Here is a 17,905-nt window from a genome sequence, read left to right as displayed (position 1 = left end):
ATTTGACTTCATTGTTCTTGAAAATAAACGAAAATCAACTTCATTTTGATTCTACTAAATTTGGTAGTTATTGTTTTTTTCTGACTCATCATCATCTCTCAGGTTTCTAGATCCCAGATTTACAGATTAATAAATGTTCTGTCTTTGATAATTTACTATTAAAGTGAAATTGCACTAAAAGGACTTTAATGGTTAGATAAGCGTTTTTCGTTTGTCAGAGAACTTTAGAAATCAGAGCTTTGTTTTTCTCTGTTAACTGCTGAAAGTTAGCATCCTTTTTTATGGGAACCCTTTGCTTGGTAGCTCTAGGATCTGAGATAAGATTTACTGTTGAAGAAGATTAAATGAGACATATTCTCGAGGTGATTTGCCCTGCTCTCACTATGTTAGTTTTAAGACTACTGCAATTTTCTTTTAAACATATATATCCTGGTCTTATTTTTAGACAGAGAAACATAGGCAGATGTTAAATCTGTAGTACTTTGGTGTAGCAAAGGTCATTTGTAAGAATCTGATTCCTTTGGATTTGAAATTTTATTTTACTCTTCAGAATATGAAATACTAAACAAGTTTTCAGTGGACATCCTAAGCCAACTTAACATTGAGTAGCTAATTTTAAATTGTAGTTCTTAAAAAAAAACTATTCCTGCCAGCTTAAAATTGTCCAAGGCCTGAAGTCGTGTGGTCGGTCGGTTTGGGGCAGGCAGAAATATTCATTATACTCTGTGACTGGGTAATGCAATAGTACTAGTACTGAGGCAATTATGAATAAATGTCTTAACTGAATGAGTCTGGATTGATTTAAGGGGTACTGGGTGCTTATCGATTACCCATTTAGTTCTTCTGTGATGTTGCTTTTCATTCGGAGAGTTTAACAAATCTAACATGGCTGGTTTTTCTCCCTGCATCGAAATATGTACTTGATGAAATAACTAGCTTGTATTTAGGTATCCCATTTAATGAAAATTACTCAGGTTAATTTCTAAATCCATACTCAGCACATACTTAAGTATGAGATTTTCGTACTAGAAGAGCAAAAGGGAATTGAGATGAACTTACTCAGCAAACTGTGCCAAGCCCTGGCTCTTAGGGGTATAAAAGTGCCCAAAAGAGACAGAGTGCTTGCTAACAGAGAGTGTCTTCTGTGAACAACAAAAGATAAATGTGTGATGTGTCAGGTAGTGAGGAGAGCTTTAAAGAGGAGTAAAGGAATAAAGGGTGATGACTTTGTGGAGGTCAAAGAAAGTTTCTTGGATATAGTTTGAACAACAGTCTGAAAGAAGGAAGAATTAAGCCATAAAGACATCTCAGGGAAAAGTGTTTCAGGCGAGGGAACAGCAGGTACACAAGCCCTGAGACAGGATGATTCTCGATTGTTCAAGGAATAGCTGGAGGTCAGTGTAACTACAACTGTTGAGTCAGGGAGATGGAAAAGGAGGAGGAAGCCACTGGTCGGGAGGGCCTGTATGAGGAGAGAAGCCTTTTCAGGGGGCAGTGTGTTCCTGACACACCATTAAAGGGTGACTCTCACTGTTAGAGGGCGAGTAGAACGTTGGAGGGCAGGAGGAGTCTCAGGTCTAAGATACCAGGTAGGCCAGAGGTGGTGATGTTTGAGCTAGGAAGTATTAGTGGAAGTGGTGAGAAGTGGTTCGAGTCTGGGTGCATTGCATTTCAAGGTTAAATCCTCAGGGTTTGCTGGTGGGTTGGCTGTGGGGTGTAAGAAAGAGGGGAGTCGCCAGTTACTGAGAGGGGAAGGGCTGGTACGAGAGTGTTCGGGAGAATATAGTCAGGAATTCTCACTGGACATGTAAGATGCCTGTTCTGCAACCACATAGAGGTGCTCTGAAGAAATCTGAGTGTTCCCACGCCTTAAGCAAATAAGACACTCATCTTCAAATTACAACTTAATCATTGTTTGATGTATAAAGTGTGAAAGTGATACACATTTAGTAGAAACTGAACTTTGAGTCTTGATGTTCCCCGGGCCAGTGATGTGCGGTCAGACCCTCCCTCGTGATGCTGGGCGGGGGCGGCCGCCGCAGCTCCCAGGCAGCCAGGCCATCACGAGGGCCCACGGCCAAGGCACCTCCAGCCTTTCTGCACCCACAGGACCGTCCTGATTCTCACTTCCAGCACAGGATTCAATATATTACATGAGCTATTCAGCACATTATTATTAAATAGGCTTTGTGTTAGAGGACTTTGCCCAGTTTTAGGCTAATGAAGCATTCTGAGCACAGTTAAGGTGGGCTAGGCTGCACTGTCCTATTCTGCAGGTAAGGTGTATTAAATAGATTTTCAGTTTAGGATATTTCAGTTTAAATGGTTTATCAGGACATAACCCTATCGTAAGTTGAGGAAGATCTGTAATTAGAAAAAGATTCTACATGTAAAGAAGTTTTACAGATACCTTAACCAGTTTATTATTTATTATACCTTCATACTAATTTTTATTTGTGATTTGATTTTAAAACAGAAAAAATATGCCTGGATCTGTTAGTTCCGTAGGGCTGCTGTAACAAATCAGCCGCAAACTTGGTGGTTTAAAATGGGAGGAATTAATTTTCTCACTGTTCTGGAGGTTAGAAGTGTGATGCAAGGTAGTGGCAGCCCCACGCTTGGTCTGCAGGCTTAGGGGGAAGCCCTTCCTGCCCCTCCTTAACTCCTGGTGGCTTCCCTCAGTCTTGGTGGTCTCTGCCTTGGAGATGCATCCCCAGAATCTGCCTCTTTCTGCATAGGCCGCCTTCTCTGTGTCTCTCTCTGATTTTCTCCTCTGGTAAGGACACGTTCACTGTATTTAGTGTCCACCCTAATCCGGTATAATCTCACATCAGTCTCACCTTAATAGCATCTACCAAGACCCTACTTCTGAAGGTCATATTCCGAGGTTCCAGGTGGATATGAATTTGGGGGGGGGGACACTTTCAACCCACTTCAAGGTGTAAAAAAGAACATCTTTAATAATTACAAATTTTCCAGTTGGTAAGAAAACACTGTGGCCCAGTCCTGGCACCCAGAAGTGTCCTCCAAATACTGTTTCCCAATGAAAGAATCTGGGTTCCTTGAAATAAATTAATTGATTCCAGGTTTGAGGTCTTAAACAAATAAGATGTTCCTAGAAAAATTTTTCTAACAAAGACTATTAGGATAGGACCTTAACAAAAAGTCTCAGGAATCAACTGGGCTCCCTCTAGTCAAAAGTGGGACGATTTGAGCACCAAGAAGGGTAATAATAACTGCAGCTGTTGGAACCTGTCAGATGTGTTTAAGTCCATGAGGTCATTGTGCTACCTTATAAGTAAACAGATTGGTCTGTTTGGTAGGGTGCTAGGAAGTTAAGTCATTTTGAAAACCAGTGTATGAAAGGAAAGATCCAAGCATCTGCCTAGCCTTTCCTATATAATGTATATAGCAGGATAAGTGAACAGGTAATACTTTTTTAGAAGTATTTCAGCAAATAATTGAAGATAGAGTTACAGAATTTGAATGTCAGCATTTTGTGAACTCTAATGAATTAATGAATCTAGGAGTTGATCAACAATGGCTATTAGCATCAGAGAAGGATGCTAACTAGTTACACTGAACAGGAACCATGGTGTCTGGTGATAAGTTAAATTTCTTTTTATGAAAGAACTTACTGAGAAAATTTTGTTTGTCTCTTTATTTAGGACTGCTTAGCAACACTTTAGAAGCAGCTCAGCCTAGCTTCTTTAATTTCTTAAAGTTTTTTGAAGTAGGAAGGGGCTATTTGAACACTCATCTGTGACTTTCTACCTGAAGTTACTTATTTTTATGTTACACACTAAAAATAATGAATAAAGCATGTTAAATTGTGAAGTTATTTTATCTAGATTAGAAATTATTAGTATAACATTAGTTAAAGCTCCAGAAAGCCCAGTAGACAATTTTATTGGAAATTGGAGCACTTGGGTTTTGTACTGTTTTTCCCACTAAGTCATCTGTGATTCTAATAAAATTACATAAACTGTTCAACTTAGTTTTTCATATAATGAGAATGGTGTTGCCTCACTGGAGATACTGGGAAAGGTTAGCATACCTTCTGGCAAATTTGTTAAGGAAATGTCACTTTTCATTCTTCAGGCATACTAGATAGCTGAGTTGCCATACTTCTGTTTTTATTTTTAACATCCTTAACATATTTGATCTCGGAATGAACATTATTCTTTGGTTTGGACAAATAGTTTATAACTGATGTAGTTTATGAAAAGTGTCCCCTTTTCAGACATTTAATGGATTATTCCTTTAAGTACATGTTAGATCCACTTAATTATGGCTTTATTAACTTTGGAGTCAGTTAATAAAACTTTAATTGGTACCTGTCAAGTACTGGGCTCTAAGCTCAGAGCCTTTATATACTGGTTTGTGTTGAAGAAAAATGTTTTCATTTTCATGAAACATGTTTTGTGATATGTTGAATTCAAACAAGACAAGCTTCCAGTTAAGCACAGCAGATTGAGCACTGGTTTAATTCTCTAACCCCTCCCCCAAACCTACTAAAATGACAATAAAGGGATGAAAAGAAAAGAAAAATTAAAAGCTATAATACAAGAGAACTGGAGAGAAGGAACAGCTGATGAGAGATGTCTGTAAAATAGAAGCTTAAAGTGATTTTATGAGGTGAATGGTAAACTATCATAGCAGAAAGCTGAAAACCTAAATCTTTCATGGGAGCGTGGAGTTAAGAATCGAGTCTCTTTACATACCTTAGCACCTTAGATAGTCTTGGACTTCCATTATCTGTGAAGGGAAGGATGTGAGGTGATGCCAAAAAAACAATTGGTTAAAATTTCTAAAGGAGCAGTTTATTCTGTAAATTTCTGGCTGAATATGGTAGGGGAAGACATATATATTCCACCAGGCAGAGACTAGAGTCTTACTCTCTAAAGGAAGTGGTTAAACTCCACAGATGAGGACAGAAGAAACAGTAGAGTAAAGAGAGAGAACTTAAGTCAAATGTTGAGACCTTTAGTTCATTTCTCAAAGCACTGGCGGTCTTGTTTCCTTCCAAAGTCGGAGATGGGAGATGTGTTCTGGAATACTGTCATGCTCAGAGATAATGACATTTGGTGGTCTCTGAGTGAAATGGCCAGGTCTCTGCCTGATCAGTATATAGTGAAGCTCATTGTTTGAAAGACTGTAACCCCTCATCCTCACATCTCAATAAGTATTTTAGTGTCCCACAAACAGTGAAGGATAACCAGATAGTTGAGGGAAAATAATATAATGAAGATTAAAACAGAGACAAAAGGAACCTGATAGAACAAACTCAGGGCTGGGAAACAGGGAACAGCTTAAAAATTAACATCCTCAGATGTAAGGAAAACTTTTGGAAATTAAGAATATTATAGCAGAAATCTTGAAAATTAAACACGGATAGACTATAAGCTGAGAAATCTCAGAAAGTAGGACAAAGAGTCAAAGAGTGATAAAGTATTAGTCTGTGAAGTTCAGTACTGAATAATAACATTTCAAAAAGGAAAAAAAGAGAAAGTTATCAGGAAAAGTACTACAAAGAAAAATACCGCAGAATAGTAGAGTGTGAGAATCCAGGTGAAGATACTCAGATACCTAGTAAATGAACAAAGAGATACACAAACCTCTTCATGGAACTAGAACTCTGCAGATAATAGGGTCCTGAGAGCTTCTAGTGAGAGCAAACAGCGCATATAAATGTTAACAGCAGATGAAGCAGTGGAGCACTAGCCTTGAAAGTTCTGGGGAAAATAATTACTAACCTAGAGAATTCTGTTCCCTGCTAAACTGTCAGTTGAGTGTTAGGGTAGAATTCAGAGTTCATTCCCACGCACCCTTTCTCAGAATACGACTTGGAGTTTGCATGCCTCGCTGAATGAGAAAGTAGATGAAGGAGCAGTGTGACATTCAGAAGAGTCACAACCCAGGAAAAAGAGAAATGGGATTGTATTACCAAGACGATGATAGAGGACAGGTCCAGAGTGACGGTGAGCAGCAGCGTTAGAGACTTCCCAGTTCCAGCTAGGGCAGGACAGAGGGAGAGTATTCCCAGGAAAGGGGAGCCCACCTGCTGCATGAGTTGAGTGTTTGAATGTATTAAGAGGAGATTTACATTTTTGTAGAATTAACTAAATCAATGTTAGGTAATATAGGGGAAAAGAGAAAACAAAGCAGTTACTAACCCTCGGGAAAAGTAGTTGTTCAAGAAAAGTAGTTGTAATTTACATGGTCAGCTGTAAATATTTATATTGCTTATATCAAATGATGATAACCAAAAAGAACATCCTGACAGGCAGCAGAGGAGGTACTCGGTAAGACAGTGGTACAAGAGGAAAATCTGCCTTCCGTACTGAAAACATCATTAGAAAATTCCTGAACCAGAGTAGTGTATAAGTCTGTTACTTAGAAGTTAAGAAGTCAAAGTTAGAAGAAATAGCTAAGGGATTTGATGAGTGCTTTTGGAGAGCCAGAATTGAGATCAAGAGTGGGGATTTCTGTAGTTTTTCTTTAAAAGCATAGAAGTGCTGTTTGACTTCTGAAAGTATATACATGCATTACTTTGATAAAAAATTAAATGAAAAAATGTTTATCACTGTTATCTAAAGGCAGACAGATCAGTAGGTGGATTTATGAAATGGTCTGTAGGAAACCACAATTTAGACAAATCCACTACTGTTGAATACTTTTGATATTGATACTGGAACTGCTCAGTAATTGCCTAAGAAATACCCAGAAACAGGTGAGATAGTCTGGGGCTAGAATTTCACACTTAACTAGGTTCTTGCCATGAGAGCATTCGGGTGGCTTCCTGAGACACGCCTCCAAGCTGGGGGTGCCTGTGAGCAGGGGAGCTCCCAGAATGAGACAGCCTTAGGGCACAAAGACGCCAGAGCAGCCCCAGCACCGTGGTTCTGCACCTAGCGGAAGGAAACAGTTATTTCTAAGATTGTGCCTGGGTACCTATCACACACTTTTATTCCTGGCTGCTTCTTTAAACAATTTTAAAGAGTATTTTCTTTTAAATATACTTCAGAGGGAAGAAAATAAGTTCCTGCCACTCAGCCAGCACCCTTACACTCTTATGTTAAAATCGCATTTGTTGTGCAACAGTTCTAGGTGGGACCTGTGAGGAGGATGGATGACAGCAGGAAACCAAACAGCTGTTGTGTAGCGACTTAAAAGGAAATTAATATGCCGATCAGTAGAAAGCTGGCAGTTGCCAACTAGACTGGCAGAAGCAGCCCCAAATGCATACATAGTGAAATAGCAGGAAACAGACCTCCTCCTTAGGGTGATTTATTTTGAACAAAATCAGCTGATCCTTTGTAAGGCACCTGAGGCTGAAGATGAAAAGTCCAGTTGTCATTTGTACTGTGGACTTTCAGCAGAGCTCGGCGGGGAGCAGTGACCCTCCCCACAGCATTTACTGCAGCACAGATATACTGATAGGTAGAGGTGACCGGTAACAGGCGTGGTGGCAAAGAAAAACTGAGAGCAGTAATTTATAAAGGTTAACACTATCTTTGTGGTGAGCAGAAACTGTCCTCTGTCTTCCTTAACCTGGAAGTACATATCCACAGAAAGAAATTTCCAGTTGGGGCGGTTAACCGAAAAGCAAGTCATAAGCAGTGCAGCCAAAACACTGCTGAACCAGAAACCGGTTTAATAAACACTTACTTCCTAATTCTGTGAAGCTTGTTGAGCAAGGAGCATGCTTATTTGAAATGATGCCAGTGGGTGGATGTTCATTCATGGCTGACAAGAACTAGTGGTCTATGTCCGCTGGTCACCTCTTCCTGGAGGTGAGTCAATAGGACATGTTTTAGGTCAGGCTGCAAAGGACATATTAGGTGCACTGCTGACACTAAGTAATTTGACATCTGTATATACCTTCTGTTACAGGGGTTTAGGTTTGCATAGGGTGCTGGAAACGTTGACCAGACTCTCACTGCTCATGTTCTGAGCAGGGCAGCTTTACGTGTTTATTTAAACAGTCCTCCACTGTAGGCTTGTCTATTTTACTTTCCTACATCTCAACAAGACTAGACAAAATTAGCATTTGGAAAAATTGCATAAATTCAAGTGCTGTTATTTTAAGTGCAGCTTTTCTACATATTTGACTTTCTCTTGTTAGTATTCCAGTATCAATACTGTTTTACAATCTTTTAAAATAAAAATTAAGACAAGGTAACCAAGTCTTTCTGTGTCTTTGTACAGGAAACTATAAATACAGTGAAATGGGAGGAGAGAAAAATGCAATAATAAAGATAAATAAGGTTTGTTGAAATAAAATCTTTTTCTTAAATAATAACACTTTACGGTGGTTTAGCACATAGCTAGTGCCTCACCTATATCACAATATTTAAATAGAACTAATATGTACCCATGATGGAGGCTTTTTGTTTTTTTCTAGGCTCGAAGGTCGAATCAATGTACAAGTCAGCACTTCACAGACTTTTTCTCTGATGTGTTCTCTTCTGGTAGTCACACTGCAGGGCCATTTACCTGCAGAGCTCACTGGTGAGTATTTTCTACTTCAATTTGTGCTGCTTATACTTGATTAACTTTTGGTTGAAATTCAAACTCTGGCTGATGAAAGCCCACCTTGTTTTTGTTTCTGTTTCTTTCTTTTGGAAAATAAATGAGTGAGTTCTAGTGAAGAGAAAACCTGCTTTTTTGCAACCCTTCCTGTTTTGCAGTGACGGCCTGCGCTAGTGGGCTTTGTTTCCATCGGCGGTGGAGTCGTGCCCACTCTTTCTGTGGGAGGGGTGTGGGCTCCTTGTCAAACGGCGGGCCTGGTGCATAGTGAAGCAGGCCCCACAGTGACTGGCATTGGATACTAAGTAGATATTTGTAGAATTTGAGGATTGAATTGGGGTTTTTAAATCACTTAAGAGTTGGTTAAACAAGCAAAATAGGTTAAGATTGTGTGACTTAATTGTAGAGCTTGGAAAGGCACCAGAGAAAATGGCCACATCCGAACAGCCGTGGAGTGGCCGCACTGCCCCACTGTGGTCGCCGCGGCCGCGCTGTACTTGCTGCCTTGTCTTGGCCGTGGGTCCAGCTGGGAACTGTTATTCCCACTGCCGCTTCGCTTCGTGGGGTGGGAACGGTGCTGCTTCTCCCCGCGGTGATAAGGATGTTAGTCTAGACTGACTTTTTAAAAAGTATGTTACTTAAGGTAGAAATTCAAGCATTATTTTTATGAATGAGATAAATGATTTTTTATTTGTAATATTAAAGTTGCTTCCTTAAGGAAATGAGTTCATTTTAAAAGTGTTTAAATAGAGATTTTTATTTTAAATATGGTTTATAATGCTAGGTATGAAAAATGCTATTCAGAATATGATCCTATTATTACTCCAAACTCAGATTTTTGGAATTCTGATGAAGGTTTAAAATTTATCTTTTAGTACAGAATTTTTAGAAGTCCATGAAATCAGTGCATTGATTAGGCAGAAGAGACAGGAACTGGAATTGTCGTGGTTTCCTGATACTTTACCTGGAATTGGAAGGTAAAAAAAATGGTGAACTCAAGTGTTGACATGCTAACACAAACACAAGATTTACCAATAATACCTAAGTACAGAGGCCACTTATTTAATAGTTTTGTTTCTAAGAAACTTTTGTGCAAATTAAACTTTGGTTTTTCACATGTCTCATGAAGATTGCTTTTTAAAGAAGCCTTTGAAAAGTAAAGAATCCTTTATTATCTGTATAGTAAATGTAGACATTTGATTCATTTAAAAGGGAGTGCACCTAAGTGGTAAGATTCATTATTAACAACATGTAGATCTGCCCTTGCCTCAATCTATGCTGTTAGCTGAAGCATGATTTTATTGTGATGTTTCCCATCTCCAAATGTTCTAAATGATGATCAGGGCCCTGCTCTGCCCTGGCACTAAGGATTTTTCTTTCTTAGTTTAAGTCCTAAAGCCACTAGCACATTGTTGGGTATGTGATACATACTTAAATCAAACTCCTATGTGAAGATCAAGGTCCCTGCCTTTTACATAAAATTTATCCATATAACATGTCACTTTATCTTACATATCACTGTAATACAGTTCTACATAGAGCCTTCACTCCCTAAGAACGACAAAGCAACATAAAGAGAAGTACAATTAGGACCCAGATGTATATAATAGGAAGCCTGTTCCTGGAATCAAGTATTTTTTGTGCAGGTACAAGTTGCACAGGGTTGTCCAGGCCTCTCCCCTTCTCCCCCGGAGTCCCACCTCACCCTGGGTAAGACAGTCCTTTGTGAGGAGACTGGGTGGGTGAAGAGGGCCAGCAGCTGCTGGGCATGCTGGGTCTGGATGCTGGAACTGTAGGGCGGTCAGCAGGTGCACAGGGACACTGAACTCGGAGGAGCATAGGCCTTACCCCAAGGAGTTGTATTAGATAGTAGAGAAGTAGAAACCAGTTCTTCCTTTTTCTTCTTAAAAATGCATGAAGTTTTTATTCATAGACTGATTTCACTTCAGTCTTGTTAATTTTTAAAACTCTTTGATTAACGTGACTGAATCACGCATTTGCTTAGAAAGGCGGGGGAGTCCAAGGGGCGGGAAGGTGCCTGCGCCTCTGGGGCTGTGGGGATGCCTGTTTGTTGCAAAGTGTGGTGGCTGCACAGAATTACACATTGGTCAGAAGTCATCAAATCACACTGGAAGTCTGTATTTTATTTGCACATTCTGTTTTACTGTGCATTTTACTATCCAAGCTGATTCTTTTTAGGAATGGAGAAAAAAAGAGTAAAAGCTAAAAAAATTGTTGACAAAATATCACATTAAATTATCTAAAAGAGAAATTATATATATATTTTAAACTACTATAAACTTTTATATATACTACATTGCCCTTTATCTCCCTTTGCCATTAATTGATCAGGAAAACATGCTTTTAAAGAATTTTTTCCTTTGCGGCCAGTTGGTAGCCATCTTTGAACAATGAGTAACCTTGGATTTACATTTTTGCTGTTTGAGCAAAAAAATACTTAATCACACAGTATTTTAAATGTGCTAATCTGCTTTGGAAAATTAATTTTAAATTGCTGGTTTAATTTTTTAAAACAATTTCAACAAAAATGTCTTTGTTCTGATTTTCAGAATTGATTTTATACCCTGGAACATTGAATCCGAAGTCCCTCCTTTCATCTCTTCTGTGTTGCCAAGAACTGTTTTTTCAACAAGTACCATATCTTTACAAAATTTTGGTAAAGTTTGAGAATTGTTCTACTAGATTTAAAAAAATCATTATTAGCTTCTTTGAATCTCGTAAAACGTGAGTGTTAATGACCTTGAAAAGCTATAAGATACAGATAGTATGTATTTGCACAGTGACCTGACTTTAAAATTGTTCCAATTAGAAATATCCCTTTTACTTTAAGAAATTACAACATCAAGTCTTCAAGGAACTGATCGGAAATCTCCCTTCTGTTTAAGGCTTCAGTGTCTAAACCGAAGCTCTTTAGAAGTAGTATCTCCTGTTAATGATGCACAAATAGTTCGAGTCTTTATTTGTAGATGTTTTCTCTTGCTTTTTGCCTAGGAAATACCCATTCGTAAATCAAAAAGTAGTTACCAGAGCAAACTTCTTTTCCTATAAATGGCTCACAAAGATTCTAATCTTGTGGTGACTCATTACAGTAGCATTAAAGATGTTGAGGAAGACCATATATTCCGCCTAAGTTAGTAACTATGCATTTGTCATGATTTGATTCATAGTATATTTTGTTTCCCTGTTAGAGACATCTACTTTATGCTAAATAAACAGAAGCCACACTATTATTTACTGGAACTTGTGCTTACTTTTTACTTAAAAAATAAATACTAGGTACTTGTTGGAAGGGATGTGCACTAGCGCACCCGCAGGAAGGGGAAGAGAAGCAGCAAACGTCAGGGGCGTCACAGAGCAGAGGGTCCAGACGGAAACCGGCAGCAGCCCCAGCGAGGAGGTCCACGCGCAGCACAAGAGCTGAGGCGGGCAGACGGCCTCCGGGGTCCCCAGCGGCAGGCGCTTCTGGGTGCGGTGCCCCGGATCCCACTCCTCCGGGGAGCGTTCCCTCCGCAGCTGAGCCGGAGAGGCGAGCAAGACAGGCTCCCAAACGGAAGTCTGTGAGAAGAGGAAGAAAACCGCCTCCGCTGAAAAAGAAACTTCAGAGCTCTGTGCCTCCCCCTGAAAGACCGTCTTCCAGCGATTCAGCAGGCGAAGAAAAGGCAGAATCTGACACCTCGCCGGTATTAGATGTGGACAGCTGTCACACTTCTGTGCAGACAGACGGAGAGAGCGAGTCCGCTCATGGCTTGAGGATTTGCAGTGAGCATGTGGAAGACGTTGGGGGACACGCCGAGGACCACGACACCGAGCGGAGAATGGGCTCGCCATCTTCTGAGCCCTGTACCCAGGATCCTGTTCTGTTGGGTGTAGAGGAGGAGGACACGGAGAAAGCTGAGAATACAGGTATAGGGGCCAGTATTCTGTGTTCAGAAAGTAAGATTTCTGGAAGTATTTCTGAAAAAGGAAATCATCCATTGGAAAATCAGATCCAAACATCTGGACCTTCAGAATCAGATACATGCACAGATCATCCTCCACATGATTTTCTTCCATGTTCAGGGCCTGAAATTGAAGTAGACCAGCTGGTGCCGGGCCCCGGCGCGTCAGCTGAGAGCACAGAGTCAGCAGTTAACGGAAGGAAAGTTACAGAGAGTTCTAACGTAGAGAATCCTGCCCATGAGGGTTCTGCAGTGAAAACGGAAGAGCATGTAGACAGCCCCGAGTCGGAACCTCCTGAGGGTGCAGCCACACGGACAGCGGACAGAGACCCTGTTGCAGACTTAGAGGCTCAGCTGCTTGTGCAGGTAGGAACTGAAGATGCAGAAATAAGTTCAGCGTGTGGTGCTTCAGGGCACAGAAACTTCAACAGTGTTCAAGACTCTGAAAATAATGTATTTGAAAATATTCTTGCCACCAAATTAGACAAATCTTTAGAAGAAAAGACTGAATCTCTGGTTGAACACCCCAGACCTACAGAATTGCCTAACACACACATTGAACAGATTCAGAAGCATTTTAGTGAGGACAATAATGAAATGATATCTATGGAATGCGATTCATTTTGTAGTGACCAGAATGAATCTGAAATCGGGCCGTCTGTAAATGCTGATGCTAAACAATTGAATGAAAATTCTGTGGAGCACAGTTCCCAAAATAACATGCTGCCTTCTGATTCTGCAAATGAAAAAGTTGAAAGTGTGTCTCAGCCATCCGAAAGCCCAGTAGAGACGGCAGGGGAAGCCAAGAAGCCTCGTACTCGAAGGTCTAGATTTCACTCCCCGTCTACAACTTGGTCTCCCAGCAGCAGTGCTGCGCGAGAAAAGAGGGCACAGTCTCCGTCCCCCAAGAGGGAGCCAGGAACAGAGACCAGGGGGTCCCGGTCACCCTCCCCCAAGAAAGGAGCCGCAAGAGGACGGAGAAGGCCTCACTCTCAGTCCCCCAGAAGAGACGGTGCGCGGGAGAGGCGGCGGTCTCAGTCTCGGTCTCCAAAGAGGGATGGCACGCGGGAAGGCAAAAGATCTGCATCTCTGTCCCCAAAAAGAGACGCTTCCAGAGAGAGCAGAGGCCCTCAGTCACGAGTGAGAGGTGCCTCCCCGCAAGACAGACCCAGGTCCCGGAGCAGAGAACGAGAAGGCGACAGAGCCGGGCCCAGGAGGGAGCGAGGCAGGGAGAGGAGGCCCAGGCGGTGGTCCAGGTCCAGGTCCCGTTCTCGGTCACCGTCAAGATCGAGAGCGAAAAGCAAGAACTCCTCATTTGGCAGAAGCGACAGAGACAGTTACTCTCCTCGGTGGCAGGAGAGGCGGGCAGGTGACGGCTGGAGGTGCCCGCGAGGAGGCGAGCGGTCCAGAAAGAGCGACCTGGAGAGGCAGAATGAGAACACGAGGAAAGAAAGAAATGACGACAGCACAGACGCCGAAGACCCGAATTCTGCTGACAAACACAGAAATGACTGTCCCAGCTGGGTGATAGAGAAGATAAATTCTGGGCCTGACCCGAGGACCAGACATCCCGAAAAGTTAAGAGACTCCCACTGGGAAGAAAGTAGGAGTGAAAATTCAGGGAATTGCTGGAATCAAAGCTGCGGCCCTGGCTGGGCGTCTGCCCGTGGAGGAGGCGCTCACAGGGGCGGTTCTGCCCACGCGGATCCCAGCGAGAACCGGTGGCACAACCGGAGACCCCTCTCAGGGAATTCGAACAGTTCGGGGAGTGAGCCTTTCAAGTCTGCGGAGCAGCAGCCCTGTAAGCGGAGGGGTGAGCAGGAGTTCGCCTTCGCGACGCCGGCGGACCGGTCGGGGTGGACCTCCGCCTCCGGCTGGGCCGTGAGGAGAACGCTGCCGGCGGACGTGCAGAGCTACTACTCTCGGCGGGCGAGGGGCGCCTCCGGGCCCCTGTCCGCGTGGCTGCGGCACGAGGAGGGAGCTGCCGAGCCGGGTAACCTGTTTATTTCTTGCCCTGAGAGGGATTGTAGGGTGAGCCCTCGCCTGTGTGCGGCAGTGACGCCTCTGGGTGGCCGTGTGATGTCAGTGGCTCCCAGCGTTTCTGTGCGGGGCGCTTTGCATTGTGTAAATATACATACACGGGCATCAATATGCCTTTTCATTTCTTGACCCCGTCCCTGCCCCAAACCTTGCCAAAGACTTAAATATTTAAGTATAGTTTGCTGCAGTGCAAGAATTTGGGTTCCTATGCATTATTTAATTTCTATTTCATGTATTTCAGATATATGCACTTGAATTTCTTTAATCATTCTAAATAAGTCACGTTTCTAATAAAGATTGATTTTTCCTTGAATAGTCTTGTTAAGAACATTGCAGGAAAAAAGCTGTTGGGGAATTTTTTTAATGGCTATCCTTCTAATTTAGTAACCTACTTAAATTTAATGTGGTTTCTTCAGTAAGTTTCTTGTGCTGACTCCTTGCCAGTATTGACAGATGTTACCCTGTGACCTTGTTGAATGTTTTCTTTTCGTTAGAAAGTCAGCCATATTGCTCGCAATGGCAGGGTGCCCTGGCTGGTGGGGGCAGGCCTAGGTGTCCTGAGTCTGTCACTCACCGTTTATTCTCACTGTAGCCAGTGGCCCTTGGCCTCTCTGTCTGAAGACACTTGTAACATCATCTTTCTCACAAGCTTCTTTTCTTTTGATAGATTCTAACCTAAAAGACCAAGCAAACCAGCAGGGCGACGTTTCTCAGCTGGCAGTAAATGTGATGCAGCCGCAGATGAACGTCATGCAGCCGCAGATGAGCGCGCACCACCAGACCCTGGGCATCTTCCCGTACCCAGCGGCTGTCCACTCCCCCTTGGTGAACGCCCACCGTGGCCCCTTCGCCGCTCCTGCCCAGCTGCCCCTGCACCTGCCCACGGGGGCACCTCTCGGGCAGGTCGCCACTCAGGGGCCACCCCCACCCCCGCCGCCGCCCCCGCCCCCGCCGTCCCAGCAGGTCGGTGGCGTTGCCTCTCAGCCCGATGCCAAGCGAGCACAGGTGTGTGTAACCGCGGCGGACATGTACCGCCAGGGGTCGCCCAGCGTCCCGCACGGCCGTTTGATTAGGGTTATGGTAAACCTTCAGGCTCTTTCTCACTGTCCTTCCCCAAACCTCCCACTCCCAAATAAGAAAATGAGGTCATTGCATATTTTCACATCTAAGCTCCGTTATGTACTATAGGGGACATTCGAACAGGTTTTTTGTTGTTGTTGTTGGTTAAGGAGACCACATTATGACCCAATTGGAATTGGAATCAAGAACCTTCCCGATTCATGGGATTCCTTAGTGGGTGGGAACTTGTGATGAAGTGTGGCAACAAGCCGGCCTTATTTGGACAAACAGCGGATAAAGCCCTTGATGCCCGTCACTGTCAGGGTTTCATTTTCATGCTAAAAAGAAAGATGTGCCTCTGAGACATTTGAATAGTTTGTAAACATGGGGCTGCTTATAGCTAAAATGTCCACATTTCAGAAGTTCTATAATCTTGAAAGCAAGATACAGTTGGAAGATCGGGGGAATGGGGTTCCAGGTTTTGGGATCTTTTTCTCCTGTTGACTTGCTGCAAGCCGGTTGGCCCCGCCGCCTCCTTTCCTGCACCCTTTAAAGTGGGCCACCTACAGCTTAATTTCGTAAAGAGCCTTTGCGGGAAAGGCTGTGTCCCTCCCGGTGGCGGGCCTGCCTGGCCTGTTGGGGGGCAGTTGAAGAATGGCGCGTTTTCTTCTCAGTCCTGTTGCTGAGAATGACGTGCAGTGCGTATTTCCCCCAAGTACGAAGGTGGGGTCCCTGAATTTTTTCATGCCTCTTCTAATGTGTGGCTGACAGCCTCGCCCTGAGTGCGAGTCCTTCGCTGACCCGCGGTAACTCTCTGCGACAGGGCCCCGCTCCCGCCGCGCACGTCGGCGCCGACACGAGCTCGCCGGCCGCTTCTGCTTCCGCGGCGACCACAAGCGGCGTGGGAGCCGTCCCGGGACCCAGCTCCGGCAGCACGGCGGCGTCGGGTCACGGCAGGCCCAGTGAGGCCGTGAGGCCGGCGGAGGGCAGAGGAGGCGCCGCGGTGGAGGCCGGTGCGGACAGCTCGAGGGCCGACAAGGTGCGGGCGGTGTGCCCGGGGGCCGGACAGCCTCCCTCGCGGGTGGTCCGCGGTGTCCGCCCGGATTGCGGCCGGCGGTCGGTTGTTTTGAGGGATGTTCGCTCTGCGCGTGGTGGTTCCGAGCGTGATTGAATGTGCGGCACCCTCGATGCCACATTCTTAAGGGGATTTTCCGGAACTGTGCACTTGGGCAGACAATAATGGCACATTCTCCTCTTATCAGAAACTGCAAATTCAAGAAAAAGCAGCACAGGAGGTGAAATTGGCCATTAAGCCGTTTTACCAAAATAAGGACATCACCAAGGACGAGTACAAGGAGATCGTGCGCAAAGCGGTGGGCAAGGTGAGCGGGGCGGCCACCCGCGGGCTGGGTGGGGGGGCGCCCGGGTCGCGCAGGGACGAGGGGGGCTCCCGAGCGCTGCCCGAGCCCGTGTCCTTGGAGTGAGCCCCACCTGAAGGATGTCTGGCTCCTCCTGGTTCTTCAGGACCCCCTCCCCATGTTGCCTCGACCCCTCACGAGAACAACGCCCCTCCTCTCCCCGCAGGTCTGTCACAGCAAGAGTGGCGAAGTAGATTCCACTAAAGTGGCGAATCTGGTCAAAGCCTATGTAGATAAATACAAATACTCACGGAAAGGGGGCCAGAAGAAAACTCCGGAGGAGCCCGTGCCCGCTGACAAGAGCGCAGGCTGAGCGGGGCCCCGGGGCTGCCGCGGGGTCTGCAGGGCGGGCCGGCCGGGAATCGTGTGCGGCGGCTGGGATGGGAGTCTCGTCCGCATACAATCATGTTTTTTAATGTAGGATATAATGTGTTGTCTAAATAAATTAGTTCTGCACTGCAACTTCTATGCCCTTTCCTCCCCACGAAAATAAAAATGAATTCAAGGGACTGTGAAGGGCTGGAGGAATGTGCGTTCTTGATGGGCGGCGCCGCGGTGCGGGCGCTGGAAGACGGACGCTGTTCTGGTCGAACCGCGGTGAGCATGGGTCGGAGACTTGTGGGCGCAGCGGCCGCGGGAGCGAGGTGTGTGCGTTCGTTCTGTCGGCGAGAAGCGAGCGGTCTGCGCAGCCTCCCCTCTACTTACAGAAAGTTAACGTATTGCCGAGAGAAGGTATTTCTGACAACAGCACATTGATCGCGGGGCCCCTCGTGTGTACTTTGGAAGTGCACAGCTGCACAAACAGCTCACACAGGAAGCAAGTCCCGCGAGTGGAGCTCAGAGCTCCCACCTTCGGGACTCTGCCCGCCTGTCGCGTCACCAAATAAAGTTACGCTG

At 44.5% G+C, this 17,905-nt stretch overlaps 1 protein-coding gene across 5 annotated transcripts in view; it reads left to right on the top strand.

Moving 5' to 3' along the window:
- Positions 1–17,524, top strand: part of SCAF11 (SR-related CTD associated factor 11) — a 62,966-nt gene extending 45,442 nt beyond the window's left edge. For all 5 annotated transcript variants that reach the window (XM_036889639.2, XM_036889642.2, XM_057491675.1 and 2 more), the window contains 9 exons: positions 8,212–8,270; positions 8,408–8,514; positions 9,408–9,509; positions 11,103–11,209; positions 11,830–14,484; positions 15,199–15,536; positions 16,414–16,629; positions 16,853–16,972; positions 17,175–17,524. In XM_036889639.2, the coding sequence (XP_036745534.2) occupies positions 8,212–8,270; positions 8,408–8,514; positions 9,408–9,509; positions 11,103–11,209; positions 11,830–14,484; positions 15,199–15,536; positions 16,414–16,629; positions 16,853–16,972; positions 17,175–17,321 (3,851 nt within the window). In that variant the 3' untranslated portion in view covers positions 17,322–17,524. The remainder of the gene's footprint in view (positions 1–8,211; positions 8,271–8,407; positions 8,515–9,407; positions 9,510–11,102; positions 11,210–11,829; positions 14,485–15,198; positions 15,537–16,413; positions 16,630–16,852; positions 16,973–17,174) is intronic.
- Positions 17,525–17,905: the final 381 nt, after the last annotated feature.

This window comes from Manis pentadactyla, chromosome 14 (genome assembly GCF_030020395.1).
Source record: "Manis pentadactyla isolate mManPen7 chromosome 14, mManPen7.hap1, whole genome shotgun sequence".
In the NCBI taxonomy this organism is placed as follows: Eukaryota; Metazoa; Chordata; class Mammalia; order Pholidota; family Manidae; genus Manis; species Manis pentadactyla.
Note: the sequence above shows the minus strand (reverse complement) of the source record. Positions and strands in the feature narration are given on the sequence as shown.